Raw genomic sequence first — 19,166 nt, 5'->3', positions numbered from 1 at the left:
CCCCCAACACATCACTGTTGCTCCACTGGCGGGGTGCTAGCCTGCCCCCAACACATCACTGTCACTCTTGCTCCACTGGCGGGGTTCTCGTCTGCCAACACATCACTGTCACTCTTGCTCCACTGGCGGGGTTCTCGTCTGCCCCCAACACATCACTGTTGCTCCACTGGCGGGGTTCTAGTACGCCCCCAACACATCACTGTCACTCTTGCTCCACTGGCAGGGTTCTAGTACACCCCAACACATCACTGTCACTCTTACATGTACATGTGGCAGAGAGTTTAACGAAGACACGTAAATATAAGGGAATAAAACTCTTAAACTGAATACTAGAACAGCGATCAGAGTGGAGTTACTCTTTAATTTTTCCATTTGAACAGTCCAGTATTTTTGACCAACTGCTTTCTTATTGAAAAGACTTCCCTCAAATATCTGATTGCTTTCTATCAGATGGTGAACAGGGTCCTTGTATTTTTTTTTTGATGACCTCTATTATTCTTTTCATACATTACATCTATTTCAGTCCTTTGTTGGGCGCTCACATTCCGTGATGTCAGGTTGTTTGAATTCCTTCAAAAACTTTTGATTGTATTTGTGATCAAAAGTTGGTTGAAAATGCCTAAATGTGCTGTGTGTGTGGCCAGCATAGCAGACATGGAGAAACTGGGGGAGATTTACTAAGACTGGAGCACTCCGAATCCGGTGCAGCTGTGCATGGCAGCCAATCAGCTTCTAACTTCAGCTTGTTTGGTTCAGCTTTGATTATAAAACCTGGCAGCTGATTGGTTTCTAGGCAGAGCTGTACCAGATGGTTTAGCCCTGCCCCTCCCCCCGTAGCCTGTTCTGGGGTGCCATGAGTAGAACATGCCATCTTACAGGAGAAGCACGGCTAAGACTTGGAGTTACACGTGACTGTGCAGTCTGTGGGGACCCCTCTGTACATGGGGGGGGGTTTGCCTTCATTTATAGGCGGCTGTACACACACTATGGATGGAGAGGGGGCTCCCTTCAGTGCTATGTACAGTAATACATTACAGCAGGGCAGTCTGTTCCTTTGAAGGGTAACCCCATCCAGCAGGTAAGCCCAGAAATCCCATCATTAGCGGTGACCCCTTTCATCAATGTTTCCCCCCAAACACACAAACAGGGAGCCGGGGGATTGGGGTGCACATCGGCGCGCTCACCTCTAGATGGTGGAGGGATCAGAGCGCCGCGCCGCCTGCAGGTGTCTCTTTTCATCTCTTTATGGGTTGGGGGAAGGGTGGCCGACAAGGAAATGGCTTGTAAAAGTTTCTATAAGTTGTTAAAACAACACATGAGGGGAGCAGGGCAGCTCCTGTGTTGGTTCCCGGGACACATGGGGGGGGGATTTACTACAACTGGTGAGTGCAAAATCTGGTGCAGCTCTGCATGGGAGCCAATCAGCTTCCAGGTTTTATTGTCAAAGATTAATTGAACAAGCTGATTGGCTGCCATGCACAGCTGCACTGGATTTTGCACCATCCAGTTTTAGTAAATCAACCTCACCGTCTACAGAGGTGCTGATACTCAGCCACACGGACCAAACAGACACCACGGCTGGCCATACATTATACAATATTCCTTTAGATTTACCCAAACCATATCATAGGAGGTCAAACCTAAACACTTTCAATGTGTATCCAATCAGGCCGGCCCTTGCACCTCATAGTTGAAGGTAAATCTTAAGAAAATTGTATAATGTATGGCAGATTTGTCTCTGCGGCTGCTGAATACCTGAACAGGGACTGCATCTGAATGGACACAGACACTGTTTGGCCGACAATTTTCCACTCAGCTCTTTTGAAAAAGTTGATTGAAAAATCGACTTTAGTCAGGTGGTGAAAACAGGTCCAACCCAAACTTGAATTTTGGACGTCATTCAGGCCGCATATGGCAAGGTTTATGGTGCGCATACACTAGGTGCAAAATCGTTCGAAAATCTGCCATTTGGAAAGAGCGTTCGTTTTTCGTCCAGTTAATTTGCACAAAATAAAAAAAAATCGGTAGTAACATTTTTGAGCCAAAAAAAATCAAAGGTTAAAAAAAAGAAAAAAAAAAAAAAAAGAATGGAACTGTTGGTACTCCACATGTGACCCAGAAGCAAGCAAGGGACCAAAAACGGATTAATTTATGTCCATTGAATGATCGTTTGACATTCGGCCATTACATGACGGTAATATCGTTTGCTCTCATGGCTGTGCGTTCATTTCTCAAAAACCCGTTGGAACGATATTTCGACTAGTGTATGGCTAGCATAAGTCTGGTCAGTAAAGATGGCAAAATGATTTGAAATCACATTCCACTGCAATGAAAACGATTTACAAGTTTCGTAAATTTCAAACAACTGCATTGCCCCGGAGCCACAATCTGCTTCCATCCTTTGCTCTTAAATGGCCATTGGAGATGAAATGATTGGAGGTGATTGGTGGCCGAGGCGCAGTGCAGACAGTCTCACCTGACACACACAGAGTAGTGAATGGACCTGTTGATGGAATAGTTGCTCCACCTTATACTTGGCTTCTGTTGCAGGATCTGACCGGAGGAGGATTGGAGGAGAATCTGCTCTCGTTGAACCTGAAGGAAGGCCTGGATTATTATCACTTTAGCTGAGGGCGTGGCACAGGTACGGAATTGTATTTTACTATTTATTATTAGATGTGGCCGGATGGTGGAGACGTGGCCCCATAAATGAAGGCTTCACACTTGTGCAGTGCATTCATTTTGAAAATTATGAGAATGCACCACAGGGCAGGGGGTAGGGGTCCCATTCAAAATGAAAGGTCCTGCAAAGCCGTAATGTGTGCATACATTACCACAATGCAGAAGTGTGCAGTGGGCCTGTGTCCCCCCCCCCCCCCCTCCTGAACTTACATTCACCCAAACCCCTCAAGCGACCCCAACTGAACTACTCATACACACCCCCCCTTCCCTCTACTGAACTGACCACTATAACATCCCCCGCCCATCTTACAAATGTCTACACCAGGGGTATCCAACCTTTCTGAACAAAGGGCCAGTTTTCTAGTCTTCTGACTTTAGGGGGGGGGGGGGGGGCCCGGACTGTAACCAGTAGGAGTGGAAAATGCAGCAGAAATAGTGCCCAATCATTGGTGTCAGTAGAAGGAATAGAGCCCAATTATTGGTATCAGTGAGAAGAATAGTGCCCCAACATTGACGTCAGTGGAAGGAATGGTTCCCCAACACTGGTATCACTGGAAGAAAATTTGCCCCAAAACTGGTGTCAGAGGACTGGTGCTCCAGCATTGTTGTCCGAGAAGGACTGGTGCTCCAGCATTGGTGTCAGAGAAGGACTGGTGCTCCAGCATTGGTGTCAGAGAAGGACTGGTGCTCCAGCATTGGTGTCAGAGAAGGACTGGTGCTCCAGCATTGGTGTCAGATGGTATCAGTGGGAGGAAAAGTGCCCCATCTTTAGTGTTAGCTGGAGTAATAATGCTCTATATTTCATATCACTGGAAGGAATTATGCCCCATTGTTGATGTCAGTGGCAGAAACAGTACCCCAATGTTGGTACCAGTGGGAGGAAAAGTGCCCCATCTTTAGTGGAAGTAATAGTGTTCTGTAGTTTATATCAGTGGGAGGAATTATGCCCTAATGTTGGTGTCAGTGGAAGGACTGGTGCCTCATCTCAGTGGGAGGAATAGTGCCCCAAGGGCCAGATCAAGGCAATCAAAGGGCCACAGTTTTGAGACCACTGGTCTACACTATCATCTTCCCACCCCTATGAACTAACCTGCACCCCACAATTCCTGCAGGCACCTTTTAGATATGTTCCTTGCATTTTTTTCCCCCCATATTTCTTCATCACAGTTCAGGACATGTATGTTCCAGTGCATTTTTGATGGGTTTTGCGGCATTCCAGATGCATTTAAAAAAAAAAAAAAAAAAAAAGAGCATGCTGTACTTTTGTTGACTGCACTAGGGTCATTGGAATACAAGGAAACCACTCCATGCATTTTTGATGTAGATTAAGAACGCACTGAACAGCACCTGCTATGAACCGGTCCTAAAGCTGGCCGTGGATGATTCGTTTTTTTTCCCTCAGTCATTGGGCTGAATAAAACGAACAAAATTAACAGATTCCTCCATCCACACAAGCAAGGCAGATGGTTGAATCTCCTCCACAGGCACAGTGGGACTCTGCTGTCAGAATACACTGATTGGTGGCTGCAGCCGCTGATCAAGAAAAACTGTCCTATTCACACAAGTTAATGAAAGACTTCTGCTCGGCAGGGGCGGACACAAAGGGGTTGATTTACTAAAACTGAAGAGTGAAAACACAGAAGCTGATTGGCCGCCATGCACAGCTTCAACCTTCAGCTTGTTCAGTGAAGCTTTGACAATAAAACCTGGAAGCCGATTGGTTTCTATGCAGAGCGGCACCAGATTTAGTATAAAAGAATTGTCCTTTAAGACAACCTCTATCCCAGGAGACGGACATTTCGGTCATGTGACTGCCGTGATTGGGGGTCACATGATTGGAAAGCTTCCACTCACAAGAAGAGATCAATATTTTTCCATTACCCGCTAGAAGCACTTATATGCGGTCTCACGGCATTAAGGCCCACCCGCCGCGAGGACGCATATATGCGTTCGCCTGATTGGAAGAGGTTAAGGATGATGTACCTAAACTAAATATCTAAGGGATCTTGCAAACTGACATCATTTACCAATGTTTATGCTGAGAAGTTTGTTGACAGAAATATCCCGAGTAAAATGTTCCGCATGGACCTTGTGTACCGGAGATCATGTATTCTCACTGCCACTGTTGTAATATTCACCTGTATGCCTGGAAATGACTGCGCTCAAACGTCAAGTATTATCTTGTACTCATCCCTGTAATACAAAAATCATTTTTTTTTTCTCAAACTCCCATGTGCAAGAGGCCTAAAAGTTTCTAAATTGTGCACTTTGTGCTCATTAGAGGAAACTGCAGAGACTCCCTCACGCATGTGCAGCTTTCGGGCACCTGTCAGAACCAGGTACCTGCTAACCCAGCCCCCCCCCCCCCCCCCCCCCCCAACAAATGCCAAAAAGAGGGGAGGAGTACATAAAGCGGAACATTTCCTTTAGAAGTGAAGTTCTGCTTTAATCAGGCTGCTGATTGCCACTTTAGGCAAGCTGCTCATAGGCTTTCTTCAAGCTTCAGGTAATGCTGAAGTCTGCTAGCAGCTTGTTAAAAGTGGCAATCAGCAGTCTGATTAAAGCGCAACTTCACCCCTAAAGGAGACATTCCCCTTTTTTTGGCACTTTGTTTGGGGGGGGGGGGAGGGAAGGTAGTATGTACCTGAAAGCTGCAGCACACAGCTCTCAAGTAACAGCATGAGTATGCTGTTCCTTCAGAGCGCATGCTCCAGCGATGTTGCCGACTGCTGCGCCGTAGATTAGGAGATAGAGCATCCCTGTAGGGAAAATGATTATTATAAGCTTACCTTTAGGTAAAAATGAACAAAGTGACTTTACTTCCACTATAAAGCCAATTCTCAGTTCATTTGGATCTGTAAATCGCTGACTAACATCTGTATTGTCATGGCTCCGCTCAAGACTTTGCAAGATTCCTCGCTGTGTGATGTGTAAGAGGACCTGTCTTGCCTTTCTTACCCGTGATCCAATGTATGTGTGTACAGTGGTGGTGTATCCTGTGTACACAAGGTGTGGGATATAATACAACCACCACACAATGAGTGTGAAAAGCCTCACCTCCCCTTTATAACCCGTTTTCTTGTGTGACAGGATGGGAAATGTTCTCAGAGGGGCAGACATGCCGAGACACAACATCAGGTGGGATCACCGCTGTCCTTCAGCGTCGGAGAGATGGAGCGTGCAACAAGACGCAGCCGACTCCCGAGTAACGTAAAGCCGTTTTACCTCTTTTCCAGACATGTAATTTTAATAAATGTATATACAATGTTTCTACACAATGCCTTCAAGTATTTTTGTTTTCATGTTGTATTTTGAGATTGTGCTGAGTAATGGGTTAGTAAAGTGCACCTGTCTGCAGACAACATTGCAGCATTTACTGCTTAAAGTATAAGGCAAACCTTTTTTTAAGTTTTGGACAGAATGCAGAGGGATTAGACCCCCCGTCAGATTTTTTTTGTTATTCTTCTAATTGTGGTATGTGCCCCCATTTGGGAGATTCATCCTCTCTGTTTGTCCTATTTACCATTATCATTGAAAGAAAATTACAAATTGTGTTGTCCCCAGAAAAGTAATAGAGGGGAAATCTCCCAACAGGGACACTAGTTCTACTGACCTGGGGGGTCCCCAAGGGCTTTCCTGTTTGGCTCTGGGACAGGCAAGGGAGGGAAAGCTCTGCAATAGGACACAGATGGCAAATAAAAAAACCTGATGGGTTACTCTATCCAAAATGAAAACAAAAACTTCTGCGTGTGTGTATATATATATATATGTGTGTGTGATGGGCATTTCCAGGTAGGGGGTGCACTGCCATTGGCGGCTAGGGTTGTCAATCACCGGGTCCTGGACGGAGATTCCCCGCCGGCACCCGATGATCGCCAAGTAAAGCTGATAGGGGAGAGACCTGTGTGTAAACAACATAGGTCTCTCTCCTGCCAGCAAGTTCATGTTGCTTTGAATTTCTCTACACAGCAGCATGTCTCCCTAGTAAAACGCACAGTTAAACTTTTGATCGCCCCAGATGTTAACTCCTTCCTGCCCAGTGTCATTAGTACAGTGTCAGTGCTTTTTATTAGCACTGATCACTGTATTGGTGTCACTGTGGATGTCAGTGACAGTTCCCCCCCCCCCCCCCCGTGTCAGAATGCCCATCGCAGTCCCGCTATAAGTCATTGATTGCTGCCATTACTAGTATAAAAGAAAAAAAATCCCAGTATATATACCGCCATTTGTAAACGCTATAACTTTCACATAAACCAATTCATTTACACATATTTTTTTATAGCAAAGACACGGAGCAGAATATATTTTGACCTAAATTTATGAAGAAATTAGATTTTTTTTTACTGGATATGTTTTATAGCAAAAAATATAATCCGCACAGGTGATCAAATACCACCAAAAGAAAGCTCTATTTGTGGGGGAAAAACAAAGACAAATTTCATTTATAAACAATGTTGCATAACCGAGCAATTGTCTGTTATAGTAATGCAGCGCCGTATCGCTAAAAATGGCCTGGTCAGGAAGGGGGGGAGGGGGATCCTCAGGAGGGCGAGTGGTTAATATCACCATGACAGGTACAAAGGCCATCATGTCTCAGTATACCATCCTGGTGTGTCTGCTGAGTGCGGCACTCGCCTTTGCGGTGAATCTTTATACAGATCTAAAGTGTCAGCAATACTTTTGTAAACAAACTTTGCCCAGTCAGCAGATCTGGATACACAGTGCAGTGCTGGTATCAGACACACTACGGCTGGTAGTAATTTACTGCAGGCGACTGAGCAAGAAACATGTTTTTATTTTAGAACTGACAGAACACAAACCCGTTTATAGTGAACATCATGCATACAGCGCCACTTGCTGACAAAAACCGGCAGGGCAGCTGAGCTGCAACAGGTGTCTGAAGATTCCCATCGAGACCGAGGAACCTGTAGGGAGAAGAGAATTCAATCTTCAGAACATCTGCAAGCAATCCAAAAAAAAGGTCACAAGAAAAGAGGACCTGTCTGTATTTTCCTAGTAACCAGTCACCTCTCCTTTGGAAACCTTGCATTCACTATATCCGCTCTCCCCGGACCCCGCCTTCCCTCTATCCGCTCTCCCCGGACCCCGCCTTCCCTCTATCCGCTCTCCCCGGACCCCGCCTTCCCTCTATCCGCTCTCCCCGGACCCCGCCTTCCCTCTAGCCGCTCTCCCCGGAACCCCGCCTTCCCTCTATCCGCTCTCCCCGGACCCCGCCTTCCCTCTATCCGCTCTCCCCGGACCCCGCCTTCACTGTATCCGCTCTCCCCGGACCCCGCCTTCACTGTATCCGCTCTCCCCGGACCCCGCCTTCCCTCTAGCCGCTCTCCCCGGAACCCCGCCTTCACTGTATCCGCTCTCCCCGGACCCCGCCTTCCCTCTAGCCGCTCTCCCCGGACCCCGCCTTCCCTCTAGCCGCTCTCCCCGGACCCCGCCTTCCCTCTAGCCGCTCTCCCCGGACCCCGCCTTCCCTCTAGCCGCTCTCCCCGGACCCCGCCTTTACTGTATCCGCTCTCCCCGGACCCCGCCTTCACTGTATCCGCTCTCCCCGGACCCCGCCTTCACTGTATCCGCTCTCCCCGGACCCCGCCTTCCCTCTAGCCGCTCTCCCCGGACCCCGCCTTCCCTCTATCCGCTCTCCCCGGACCCCGCCTTCCCTCTAGCCGCTCTCCCCGGAACCCCGCCTTCCCTCTATCCGCTCTCCCCGGACCCCGCCTTCCCTCTATCCGCTCTCCCCGGACCCCGCCTTCCCTCTATCCGCTCTCCCCGGACCCCGCCTTCCCTCTATCCGCTCTCCCCGGACCCCGCCTTCCCTCTATCCGCTCTCCCCGGACCCCGCCTTCACTGTATCCGCTCTCCCCGGACCCCGCCTTCCCTCTAGCCGCTCTCCCCGGAACCCCGCCTTCACTGTATCCGCTCTCCCCGGACCCCGCCTTCCCTCTAGCCGCTCTCCCCGGACCCCGCCTTCCCTCTAGCCGCTCTCCCCGGACCCCGCCTTCCCTCTAGCCGCTCTCCCCGGACCCCGCCTTCACTGTATCCGCTCTCCCCGGACCCCGCCTTCACTGTATCCGCTCTCCCCGGACCCCGCCTTCACTGTATCCGCTCTCCCCGGACCCCGCCTTCCCTCTAGCCGCTCTCCCCGGACCCCGCCTTCACTGTATCCGCTCTCCCCGGACCCCGCCTTCCCTCTAGCCGCTCTCCCCGGACCCCGCCTTCCCTCTAGCCGCTCTCCCCGGACCCCGCCTTCCCTCTAGCCGCTCTCCCCGGACCCCGCCTTCCCTCTAGCCGCTCTCCCCGGACCCCGCCTTCCCTCTAGCCGCTCTCCCCGGACCCCGCCTTCCCTCTAGCCGCTCTCCCCGGACCCCGCCTTCCCTCTAGCCGCTCTCCCCGGACCCCGCCTTCCCTCTAACCGCTCTCCCCGGACCCCGCCTTCCCTCTAGCCGCTCTCCCCGGACCCCGCCTTCACTGTAGCCGCTCTCCCCGGACCCCGCCTTTACTGTATCCGCTCTCCCCGGACCCCGCCTTCACTGTATCCGCTCTCCCCGGACCCCGCCTTCACTGTATCCGCTCTCCCCGGACCCCGCCTTCCCTCTAGCCGCTCTCCCCGGACCCCGCCTTCACTGTATCCGCTCTCCCCGGACCCCGCCTTTACTGTATCCGCTCTCCCCGGACCCCGCCTTTACTGTATCCGCTCTCCCCGGACCCCGCCTTTACTGTATCCGCTCTCCCCGGACCCCGCCTTTACTGTATCCGCTCTCCCCGGACCCCGCCTTTACTGTATCCGCTCTCCCCGGACCCCGCCTTTACTGTATCCGCTCTCCCCGGACCCCGCCTTTACTGTATCCGCTCTCCCCGGACCCCGCCTTTACTGTATCCGCTCTCCCCGGACCCCGCCTTTACTGTATCCGCTCTCCCCGGACCCCGCCTTCACTGTATCCGCTCTCCCCGGACCCCGCCTTCCCTCTAGCCGCTCTCCCCGGACCCCGCCTTCACTGTATCCGCTCTCCCCGGACCCCGCCTTCACTGTATCCGCTCTCCCCGGACCCCGCCTTCACTGTATCCGCTCTCCCCGGACCCCGCCTTCACTGTATCCGCTCTCCTCGGACCCCGCCTTCCCTCTAGCCGCTCTCCCCGGACCCCGCCTTCACTATATCCGCTCTCCCCGGACCCCGCCTTCGCTCTATCCGCTCTCTCCGGACCCCGCATTCACTATATCTGGTCTCCTACAGTACACACAACATGGAAATACAATTATTTTAGTAAATATAAACTGCTAAATTCCTTTTCTCTTCAGCAGAGCACTGGTTAACGCTTATAGGTGGGGTTTTCTTTCTGCTCTAGAAGGATGCAGGACCTCTGTTTGGAAAGTGTTGATTGGCTCTGTGCTGATTACATGCACTCTCCGAAGAAAAAAAAAAACCTCTCTAGCAATACACACCAAACTGAGCATGTGGCTACAGGTTCAGTCTGTGTTATCAGGAGATAAGGTGTGGACATTTGAACAAGAGAAGGATCAGAGAAGACAGGATGAAACAACCTTTTTACACAATGCAGAGGATTAACCCCTTAGGTTCCACAGTGAGTATAACAAGCATGCTTTACTGCATCTACAGACTGATTGTACTGTTGTGGGTTTAGTAACATTTTAACTAACAATCACTGATACAATGGCAGCTAAGAAATCCAATCTGAAATAGGGCCGTCTAGGTGCATTGTGTCCCCTCCCAACATTTTGTGCACCCAGGACTGTTGCAGTCTCCAGCCCCATTGCCTGTCAATGGTTGGTAGGCTGCGGCTGGACAGGGATCTAAATGTTGTGACATCGCTCAGCCCTGTCCAGCTGCACCCGTCCCCCCCGTGCACACTCAAATGCCAGGAGGAATGCACCACACCTAGATGGTACCATGTGCAAGGCCTTAGGACCCAATAACAGGGAGCCGATATATCTACCATCACTACTCCGTCCAAATGTCGCACAGCACATCCCAATACCTGCCCCATCTTCAGGGGAAATAATACTTTTGATTGTGTTAAGTTACTGCAGATACTTTTCTTTCCCATACAGGAAAAAAAACGTCTGTGCAAAGGGGTCCCACCCCATATACTTTACCGACGTTCTCTTGAGGCCCCTTCCTCCACAGCCGACACTGGAATCAGCGGTGATGTCACTCTCCCAGGTCTATAGACTGGCTTCTAGGCCCCTGGACCTGTCAAAAGAAAAGAACACTTACTGTCCATGCTTGGAAGTGCCGGCTATTCTCACTGGTTATGAAGGAGGAATGAGCGGTGAGAGAGGGCGCTAATAAGGTGAGTATAATACATGGGCTTCAGCTTGTATAAGAGCAGTGTGAACAGCAAGCTTTGTTGAAGCTTTTAAAGTACCATTCAGCTACAGTTTGTAAATGCTGAATGCAGATCCTAATGGGTGTATTGATTGCCACTTTAAACAAACTACTAGCAGGCTTTCCTCAAGCTTCAATAAGTGCTGAAGCCTACTAGCAGCTTGGTTAAGTGGCAAACAGCACTCTGATTAGAATCTGTGTTCACACTGCTCTAATACAAGCCGAAGTCCGAGTGAAACAGACCTGAGACTGCGTTCACACTTGAGCGATTTGTAGCATGAAGCTCCAAAATCGCTCAAACGTGGAAACAATCCATTGTTCTCTATGGTGCCTGCTCGTGCGATCAGGTGTTAACAAGCACCATAGAGAACAATGATTTTTTACGTATGAGCATTTTTGGAGCTTCAAATCGCTCAAGTGTGAATGCAGCCTTAGAGGGTCGGGGCGCCATCCAGAGACACGGTCACTTCGCTCTGCGTGGAAAATAGGTGACTCTGTCTTTGAATGACTCTTGACAATTATAATTCTTCACTGGGTGCAGCAGCGTCCATGTTTTTGGTACAGCACATGTGTATTGGGGATTACGGGGGAAGATCAGCTTCTCTACTTCTTCCAAATGACATGTAGAAGAATAACTGCAGCTCAGAAAAAAAAGCCCGTCCTGCCCCCCTTTATCACATGTACACCCCTCAGATCACACATTTGGGAATCTGCTGCTACCCATTACTGTATATAGCCGTATTGCCCATCCTGCACCTCCTCTACAGATGGACTTGCTGGCTGAAATGTCCCGGTAGCCCAGTACTGCTTGGCTGGACCTAGAAAGGTGGAAGATTGCTGAAAGCTTGTCCTGAAAAATGTGATTCCTGTACATCATTACTGACCCATAATAATCGGGGGTGCCTGTTGCCGTGACAATGGGTAGTGATGTCAGTAAATCCAATCGTAAGTAGAAAGCCATCAGAACTCTTCTTTTTTACAGATTTATTGTACAAAAATCTTTTCTTTCATGCACCGCAGGCCAATGTTTTTGGATCACAGAGGGACATTATGTTGTCTTGGGAAAGGAAATCGAAACAACATTTTATAATAAATCAGTGAAAGGAAATCTCCTTGGAGTGCTGCTGGCCCTTCTGCTCTTGACTGTAAATAAAAACGACCAGGTAGGGAGCCAAATGTCACACAATAGAGGTGACAGCGTGATCATGTGACCCTATTGCCCTCCTCGATTCCCATTGAATAGGTGGGGGATTGGGGGAGGAGTAGGCCATGTCCATACACATGCCAATCAATGAGAATTCAGCAAAAGAATCTGCAGAACATTTGATACAGGCCGTGTTTACTGTGAGAGGCAGATCACACCCTGATCCATCTGGATGCAGCGCCCCCTTCCCCCAGAGACTAAATCCCACCAGCCAGCAGCTTCTCCATCAACAGAGCAACAACAAAACCTTTCATTACTGAACTCCCAGCATACCCCACTACAGCCAATCCAATGTTTACAATCCCTGAGCACTAGGATCTGATTGGGCGTCTATAGAAAACAGATATTTCCACTGCAGCGGCTTTATGAAATGGGCTGTGTCCCCGGCCGCATTGTGTACGTGGTGTATTGGAGAACATGGATATCACGGTACATAAAGCACACGTATGACAGGCGGAGAGGATGTGGTGTTAACACGGTGCTGTGTGCTGGCGGCACGGTTCCAGCTGAGATGTATCGGGTGACTGGGACTGTGGGGGTTACTCTAATAAATTCCTTCCATTCCTCACAGATAAGAGCATGCATTCACTGACACCACATCTGGACTAGATTTACTAACGTATGAATATCATGGAGTGAGCTGTGCAGAGTAACCCCCTGCATTCCTTCACGTCACAGGCTGGAGACTGACCCCCACCGCACCATGTCCTCCTCTATGTATAGGATGCAAAGTATAATCTCAGGAGACAACCAATATACCAAATGGGATCAAATCTAATGATCCAACCAACGGGTGACTACACCGGCACAGCTCACCAACTTCTAATATCCACACATCTGGGCCAGTGTGCGAGGAAAGTCGCTGAGATCGTTAGAGGGCCCTATTCAGGTCAGCAGATGTCCCCACATCCAATCAGCTGTGTAAAATATTAAAACTTTTTTTTTTTCTACATTTCAGATTCTAATTGGCTGACAATATAAACAAAAACCCTCACGTTGTTGCGCAACTCCCTTTCTTCTATAGCTGCCAAGCACCACTTAAATCTCCCCATATATAAATATATGTACTATAATACACCTCCCCTGTATACAATGTATTAATCATATTGTTTTACTGGAATTTGAAAAAAGTATAATTACCACATTGTATATGGGGGAGGTGTATTGTAGTATATGATTTATAGCCCTGCACTTAGATCTTCGATCTATGCCATGACGTTTGGACAAATGCTGCTTTGCCACTGTCCCTATTATGCCTTGAGGCTCCATTCACACTTATGCGACTTTGATGCAACTTTGGATGGGCGTGGCCTGGATGCGACTTTTGGCTGTAACTGTTGCACAACCGTCACATTTATTATTATTATTATTATTATACAGTATTTATAAAGCGCCAATAGTTCGCTCAGCGCTGTACATTACAAAGGGGGACAGAACATGTGACAGTACAATACCAATACAATGTGATACACGAGGGGTTCGAGGGCCCTGCTCTTTCGAGCTTACAATCTAGGAGGGAGGGGATGGTGGCACAGGAGGAGATAGCTGTGGGGGATGGAGTGGTAGGAAGAGTGGAGGAGGTCGGCAAGTTAGCAGGGGGTGGGGTAGGCTTCCCTGAAGAGGTGGGTTTTCAAGGTGCGCCTAAAGGAGAGGAGAGTAGGTGATAATCTGATGGGTTGGGGCAGGGAGTTCCAGAGGATGGGTGACACCCTGGAGAAGTCCTGGAGGCGGGCATGGGAGGAGGAGACCAGGGAACTAGAGAGAAGGAGGTCTTGTGAGGAGCGGAGTGTGCGTGTTGGGCGGTACTTGGATATTAGGTCAGAGATGTAGTTCGGGGCAGTATGGTGGACGGCTTTGTACGTCAGCGTTAGGATTTTGAATTTGATCCGTTGTGCAATCGGAAGCCAGTGGAGAGATTGGCAGAGGGGGGTGGCGGAGATGGAGCGGTTGGAAAGGTGAATGAGTCTGGCTGCCGTATTCAGGATCGACTGAAGCGGGGATAGCCAGCGGCGAGGCAGGCCAGTGAGGAGGGAGTTGCAGTAGTCCAGTCGTGATATGATGAGGGAGTGGATGAGCTGTTTAGTGGTTTCTGGGGTAAGGAACGTGCAGATTTTGGCGATGTTGCGGAGGTGGAGTCTGCATGTTGCGGAGGTGGAGTCTGCACGAGTTTGTTAAAGATTGGACTTGGGGCTGGAAGGATAGGTTGGAGTCCAGAATGACACCCAGTACTCTGGCCTGCAGGGCGGGTTTGATGGTGGCGTTGTTGGATGTGACGGAGAAGTCAGTGGGGGGTGGGGTCCGGGCTGGGGGGAAGACAAGAAACTCGGTTTTGGAGAGGTTCAATTTAAGGAAGTGAAGTGACATCCAGTCTGATATGTCGCTCAGTAGGTGTGTGATTCGGGCGGAGACCGAGGGGGTGAGGTGGGGGGTTGAGAGATAGATTTGTGTGTCGTCGGCATAGAGGTGGTAGTTGAAGCCGTGAGAGTGTATGAGTTGGCCAAGGGAGGAGGTGTAGATGGAGAAGAGAAGGGGTCCGAGGACAGAGCCTTGAGGGACCCCAACAGAGAGGGGGAGTGAGGGGGAGGTGGTAGCATTATAGGTAACGCTGAAGGAGCGTTGTGACAGGTAGGATGAGAGCCAGGAGAGAGCAGAATCTCTGAGGCCGAGGGAGTGTAGTTTTTTGAGGAGGAGGGGGTGGTTGACTGTGTCGAAGGCCGCAGAGAGGTCAAGGAGTAGGAGCACTGAATAGTGGCCATTAGCTTTGGCGGTTAGCAGGTCGTTGGAGAGTTTGAGTAAGGCAGTTTCGGTGGAGTGTAGGGGACGGAAGCCGGACTGTAGGGGATCGAGGAGGTTGTTGTCGTTTATAATATTAAATCGGAGTTCCGGTTGATTTAAAAAAAAAAAATAAATAAAAGTCAGCAGCTACAAAAACTGTGGCTGCTGACTTTAAAAATGCAGCCACTTACCTGTCCCTCGGTCCAGCGGTGTCCTCACCACCGTTGGTTTCACTGTCCGTTTTCTCTCCCGGCATCTTCAGTGTGGGCACCTGGCTGTGACAGCATACGGCTTCACAGCCGGGTGCCCACTGCGCAGGGTCCTGTAGTCTTCTGGGACCTGTCACATGTCCCAGAAGACTACAGGGAGGGAGGTCAACTTCTAAGGCAATCGCAGCAGAAGTAGGGACAGGTACCTGTCAAATTCTGGGTACCCTCTCCCCAAAATTGCCAGTCCTTAACATGGAGCAGGGGACCAGTCCTTAAAGCGGAACTTCCCCTTTTGGGTGGAGCTCCACTTTAAGATGCACTTTTTTCTCAAAACGTTTGACATTACATCGATGCGACTTGAGTGCAATAGATTGCAGTGTGGGAGCCTTCTTTAAGTTGCATAGATTTGAACGGCTTCCATTGAAATACATGGGCTGCGACTTGTCATGCAACTTTATGTGTCCAGAATCACATGACAAGTCCCACAAGTGTGAATGGAGCCTTAATAAATGAGCCATACACAAAGACTCAAAAAGCTGCTAATAGGGGGCTTATTTACTGAGAGCAGGCAGAGAACAACCAATCAGAAATAAGTATTGTCCTGCAAGGAAGAATTTGATTGGCTGTTTTTCTTTGCTTTATGTTTCTAAGAAGGAAACCTTTATTCCTAATCCCGTCTGTGTGAAGAGCTGGAACTGCACACCATTCCCTGCTTGTTGTTTCTGTCTTTATGATGGCGGCTGAGCGCGCATCGACATTAGCGTGCATCTGTGCCCTACCAGACTGGCACCCATGTGGGGTAAGTGCTGCACGCTGACCATATGGTGGACCCCACCCCCCTTCTCCCCCAGGTTGGTGAAGCTTACCTTGGTCGGCTTCGGCACTTTCATCAAGTCACAGAGGTGGTTCCGCTTCTCTCTCACACTCGCCAGATCAGCATCCCTGCGGGGGAACCAGACACAACATCAGCACCCAGCTGTACAGAAGCTGGGAGAGAATATATAAAGCATCATAGAGGGGCAGATGGGGAAATGTCCATCCAGACCTCCCATTTCCTACACATACAGGTGAGCTCCTTTCTCTGCTGGAAGTGCCGCTGATCCAACTGTATGGAGGAGATAGAGCCAACAGGAGGGCACAGTACAGGGGGGGCAGAGGGGCACAGTACAGGGGGGGGAGGCAGAGGGGCACAGTACAGGGGGGGGGGAGGCAGAGGGGCACAGTACAGGGGGGGGGGAGGCAGAGGGGCACAGTACAGGGGGGGGGGAGGCAGAGGGGCACAGTACAGGGGGGGGGGGGCAGAGGGGCACAGTACAGGGGGGGGGGAGGCAGAGGGGCACAGTACAGGGGGGGGAGGCAGAGGGGCACAGTAAAATGGAGGGGGATCAGGAGGGCACAGTACAATGGAGCGGAGGGTTGGTAGGGTATCAGGAGGGCGCAGTACAGGGAGGAGGCAGAAGGGCACAGTATAGGGGGGCGGTTGATCAGAATGGCACAGTACAGGGGGAGGCAGAAGGGCACAGTACAATGGAGGGGGATCAGGAGGGCACAGTACAGGGGGTTTGATCAGGAGGGCACAGTACAGGGGGTTTGATCAGGAGGGCACAGTACAGGGGGTTTGATCAGGAGGGCACAGTACAGGGGGTTTGATCAGAAGGGCACAGTACAGGGGGGGGGGGTTTGATCAGGAGGGCACAGTACAGATTCCAGGATGCTGCCCAGGACATGGCCATCCCAGGACAGCTTAATTAGAAGCATGACTGTCCCAGCAAATCCAGGACGGTTGCCAAGTATGATGAAATGCAAAATTATCATGGAACCCCCAAAGCACCTGGGGCCCCTGGGCAGTGCCCATTCATTAGGTCAGCCCTGGTGTCTTGCCCATCTTAGATCCCGGTGGCCCAGGCTGACCTCTGTTATATCTCAATGCTAGATGTCGGCTTCATTAGACAGGGCCGAGTTCTGGGCAGCTTTGTGACTCCTCCCTCCCATGTGCACCTCTATTATAAATCGATGAGCTGTATTCTATTTCTCTTTCTTTGATGTGAAAAGTACAAGAATCTCCTCCAACCAACCAGGATTCCAGAATTCAAAGCCATCAGATCAGCTGATAATTTCCCTTCCTCCACACACAGCTCCTATTAAAGAGATGCCAGGGTCCCCGGAAGGTCTCATCTGCTGGTCAGGTGACTGGTAGGAATAGTTCTCTGGCCGAGCCGTATTTGGGGGATCTGGGGGGGATGAGATTGATGGTGAGCGATGTTATCCACAGGAGTCATTGTCAGACTGACACACCGGCTGCTCAGTGGCTGTTATTTTCATTCCCCGAGCCGCAGGCTTCAAAGGGCCTCTAGAATTCCAACACGTTTTTAATAACCTCCCCGAAATCCTTCAATCGCACTTTCCAGAAGCGCTAAATTCCTCCGGGCAATGCTCTTATCCAAGGAAAATCTCCGGGATTACAGGAGACCGCACTGTGTTTATACGAACGGTGCAAGTTCACGCCAGATGAACCTGAAACTACCAAACCCATCCAACGTCTGCACCCCACCCCCGACTCTGGATCAACGCAAACACTTCATGGGTTCCAGCCCCTGCTCACAACTCGCTATTAAAGGGGCTTATTATATGAGGTAGGTCACCGATTGGTGAGCATGGACCCTGATCTATTGATCTGATATCTGATCAGCTGCTGAAGGTACCGCAGGCTGTACATCCTCCTCTCCGTCTGTCTGCTGGGACCATAATGAACATTGTACCGGAATGGACGCAGCAGATGGACTCAAGGCTCCGGAATACAATATTCCAGGGTAGGCAACCCACGGCGCTCCAGCTGTGGTGAAACTACAAATCCAATCCTACCTCTGGGAGTCATGGTTGTTAGTCTTGCAATGCCTTCTGGCACCTGTAGTTCAGAAGCTGGAGTGTCAAGGTCACCTACCCCTGAAATATTGTCTCTACAAATTACTGGACAACCCACTGAGAATACTGACTGACATCAGGGCAACTGATATGAGATTTGTTCCAAAAGTTCCTTTATTACAGTAGAACTACAGCAAATAAACTCGCCATGCACAAAGGATTAGATGCTCTGTCAGGTCTTTACTGCTCTGTGACCCCCACCGGGGAGTTCTCACTTCATATGGGGTCACTAAGACAGGAAATGAAGGAAGCCTTTCAAAGAGTACCAATGAAACCTTCATACTGGGAGCACGCAGCACTGCGATCCGGTGCCCGCTGTGTCCTCCATACACAGTGAAACACCAATCGTTGGACGGGACCTCTGTACGAGGTCCCGATCATGTGATCACTGATTGGCCAATCAGTGATCACATGCAAAGTAATAAGCAAGATGTCACTTGTGACATCATTGCTTACTATGTGTGAAATCTGTGATTGGTCACAGAGGTCACATGGCACAAGGCTATTCACAACAGTATTGAGTTCCGGTACTCACCAGGTGGTCTCACTCAGAACTTCCAGAACTTCATCCAGAATTTCGGGTTCCACAATGTCGTCATATGTGATAAACATTTCGTACATCTCGCTGGATGTGGATTTTCTCACCTGCAGAGGGGAAATGACAGCTAATAAATAGTAAGAAACCAGCCATCAGCACGGGACCCGACCTGCCGGTACATTGGACTGACACAGAGACTTACCGAAGATCGAACGCATGTAATAGGGAGAACGAGGCTCGGCACAGCCAATGAGACAAGGCGATGGAGTCTGTCATAAACTGGTGGCAGCGCTCATATAAAATGGCTCTACAAAGTTCTGTGTGATGTGGGAATGGCTAACAACTATATAGAGGAAGCATCAGATGGAAGCTGCTGAGAAGCAATGGCAGCCTCCTGCAGAAGTGCCCTTAGGCAGCCCCCTGATGAAGTGCCCTTAGGCAGCCCCCTGATGAAGTGCCCTTAGGCAATCTTCTGA

The 19,166-nt window shown here is 50.0% G+C and overlaps 2 protein-coding genes across 3 annotated transcripts in view; one reads left to right on the top strand and one right to left on the bottom strand.

The window, feature by feature from the left end:
• Positions 1–5,960, top strand: part of QTGAL (queuosine-tRNA galactosyltransferase) — a 405,856-nt gene extending 399,896 nt beyond the window's left edge. For both annotated transcript variants that reach the window (XM_089661795.1, XM_089661797.1), the window contains 2 exons: positions 2,551–2,644; positions 5,773–5,960. In XM_089661795.1, coding sequence (XP_089517921.1) covers positions 2,551–2,631 — 81 coding nt within the window. In that variant the 3' untranslated portion in view covers positions 2,632–2,644; positions 5,773–5,960. The remainder of the gene's footprint in view (positions 1–2,550; positions 2,645–5,772) is intronic.
• A 1,497-nt stretch (positions 5,961–7,457) lies between these two features.
• Positions 7,458–19,166, bottom strand: part of TBCD (tubulin folding cofactor D) — a gene marked incomplete at its 5' end in the record, with an annotated part of 278,426 nt that continues 266,717 nt past the window's right edge. Inside the window, 4 exons of the mRNA XM_089661798.1 lie at positions 7,458–7,607; positions 10,811–10,907; positions 16,097–16,172; positions 18,688–18,797. Of these exons, the coding sequence (XP_089517924.1) occupies positions 10,866–10,907; positions 16,097–16,172; positions 18,688–18,797 (228 nt within the window). The remainder of the gene's footprint in view (positions 7,608–10,810; positions 10,908–16,096; positions 16,173–18,687; positions 18,798–19,166) is intronic.

The sequence above is a fragment of the Staurois parvus genome, unplaced genomic scaffold (assembly GCF_062004578.1).
Source record: "Staurois parvus isolate SC_StPar_1 unplaced genomic scaffold, SC_StPar_1.0 ptg001387l, whole genome shotgun sequence".
Taxonomy (NCBI): Eukaryota; Metazoa; Chordata; class Amphibia; order Anura; family Ranidae; genus Staurois; species Staurois parvus.
Note: the sequence above shows the minus strand (reverse complement) of the source record. Positions and strands in the feature narration are given on the sequence as shown.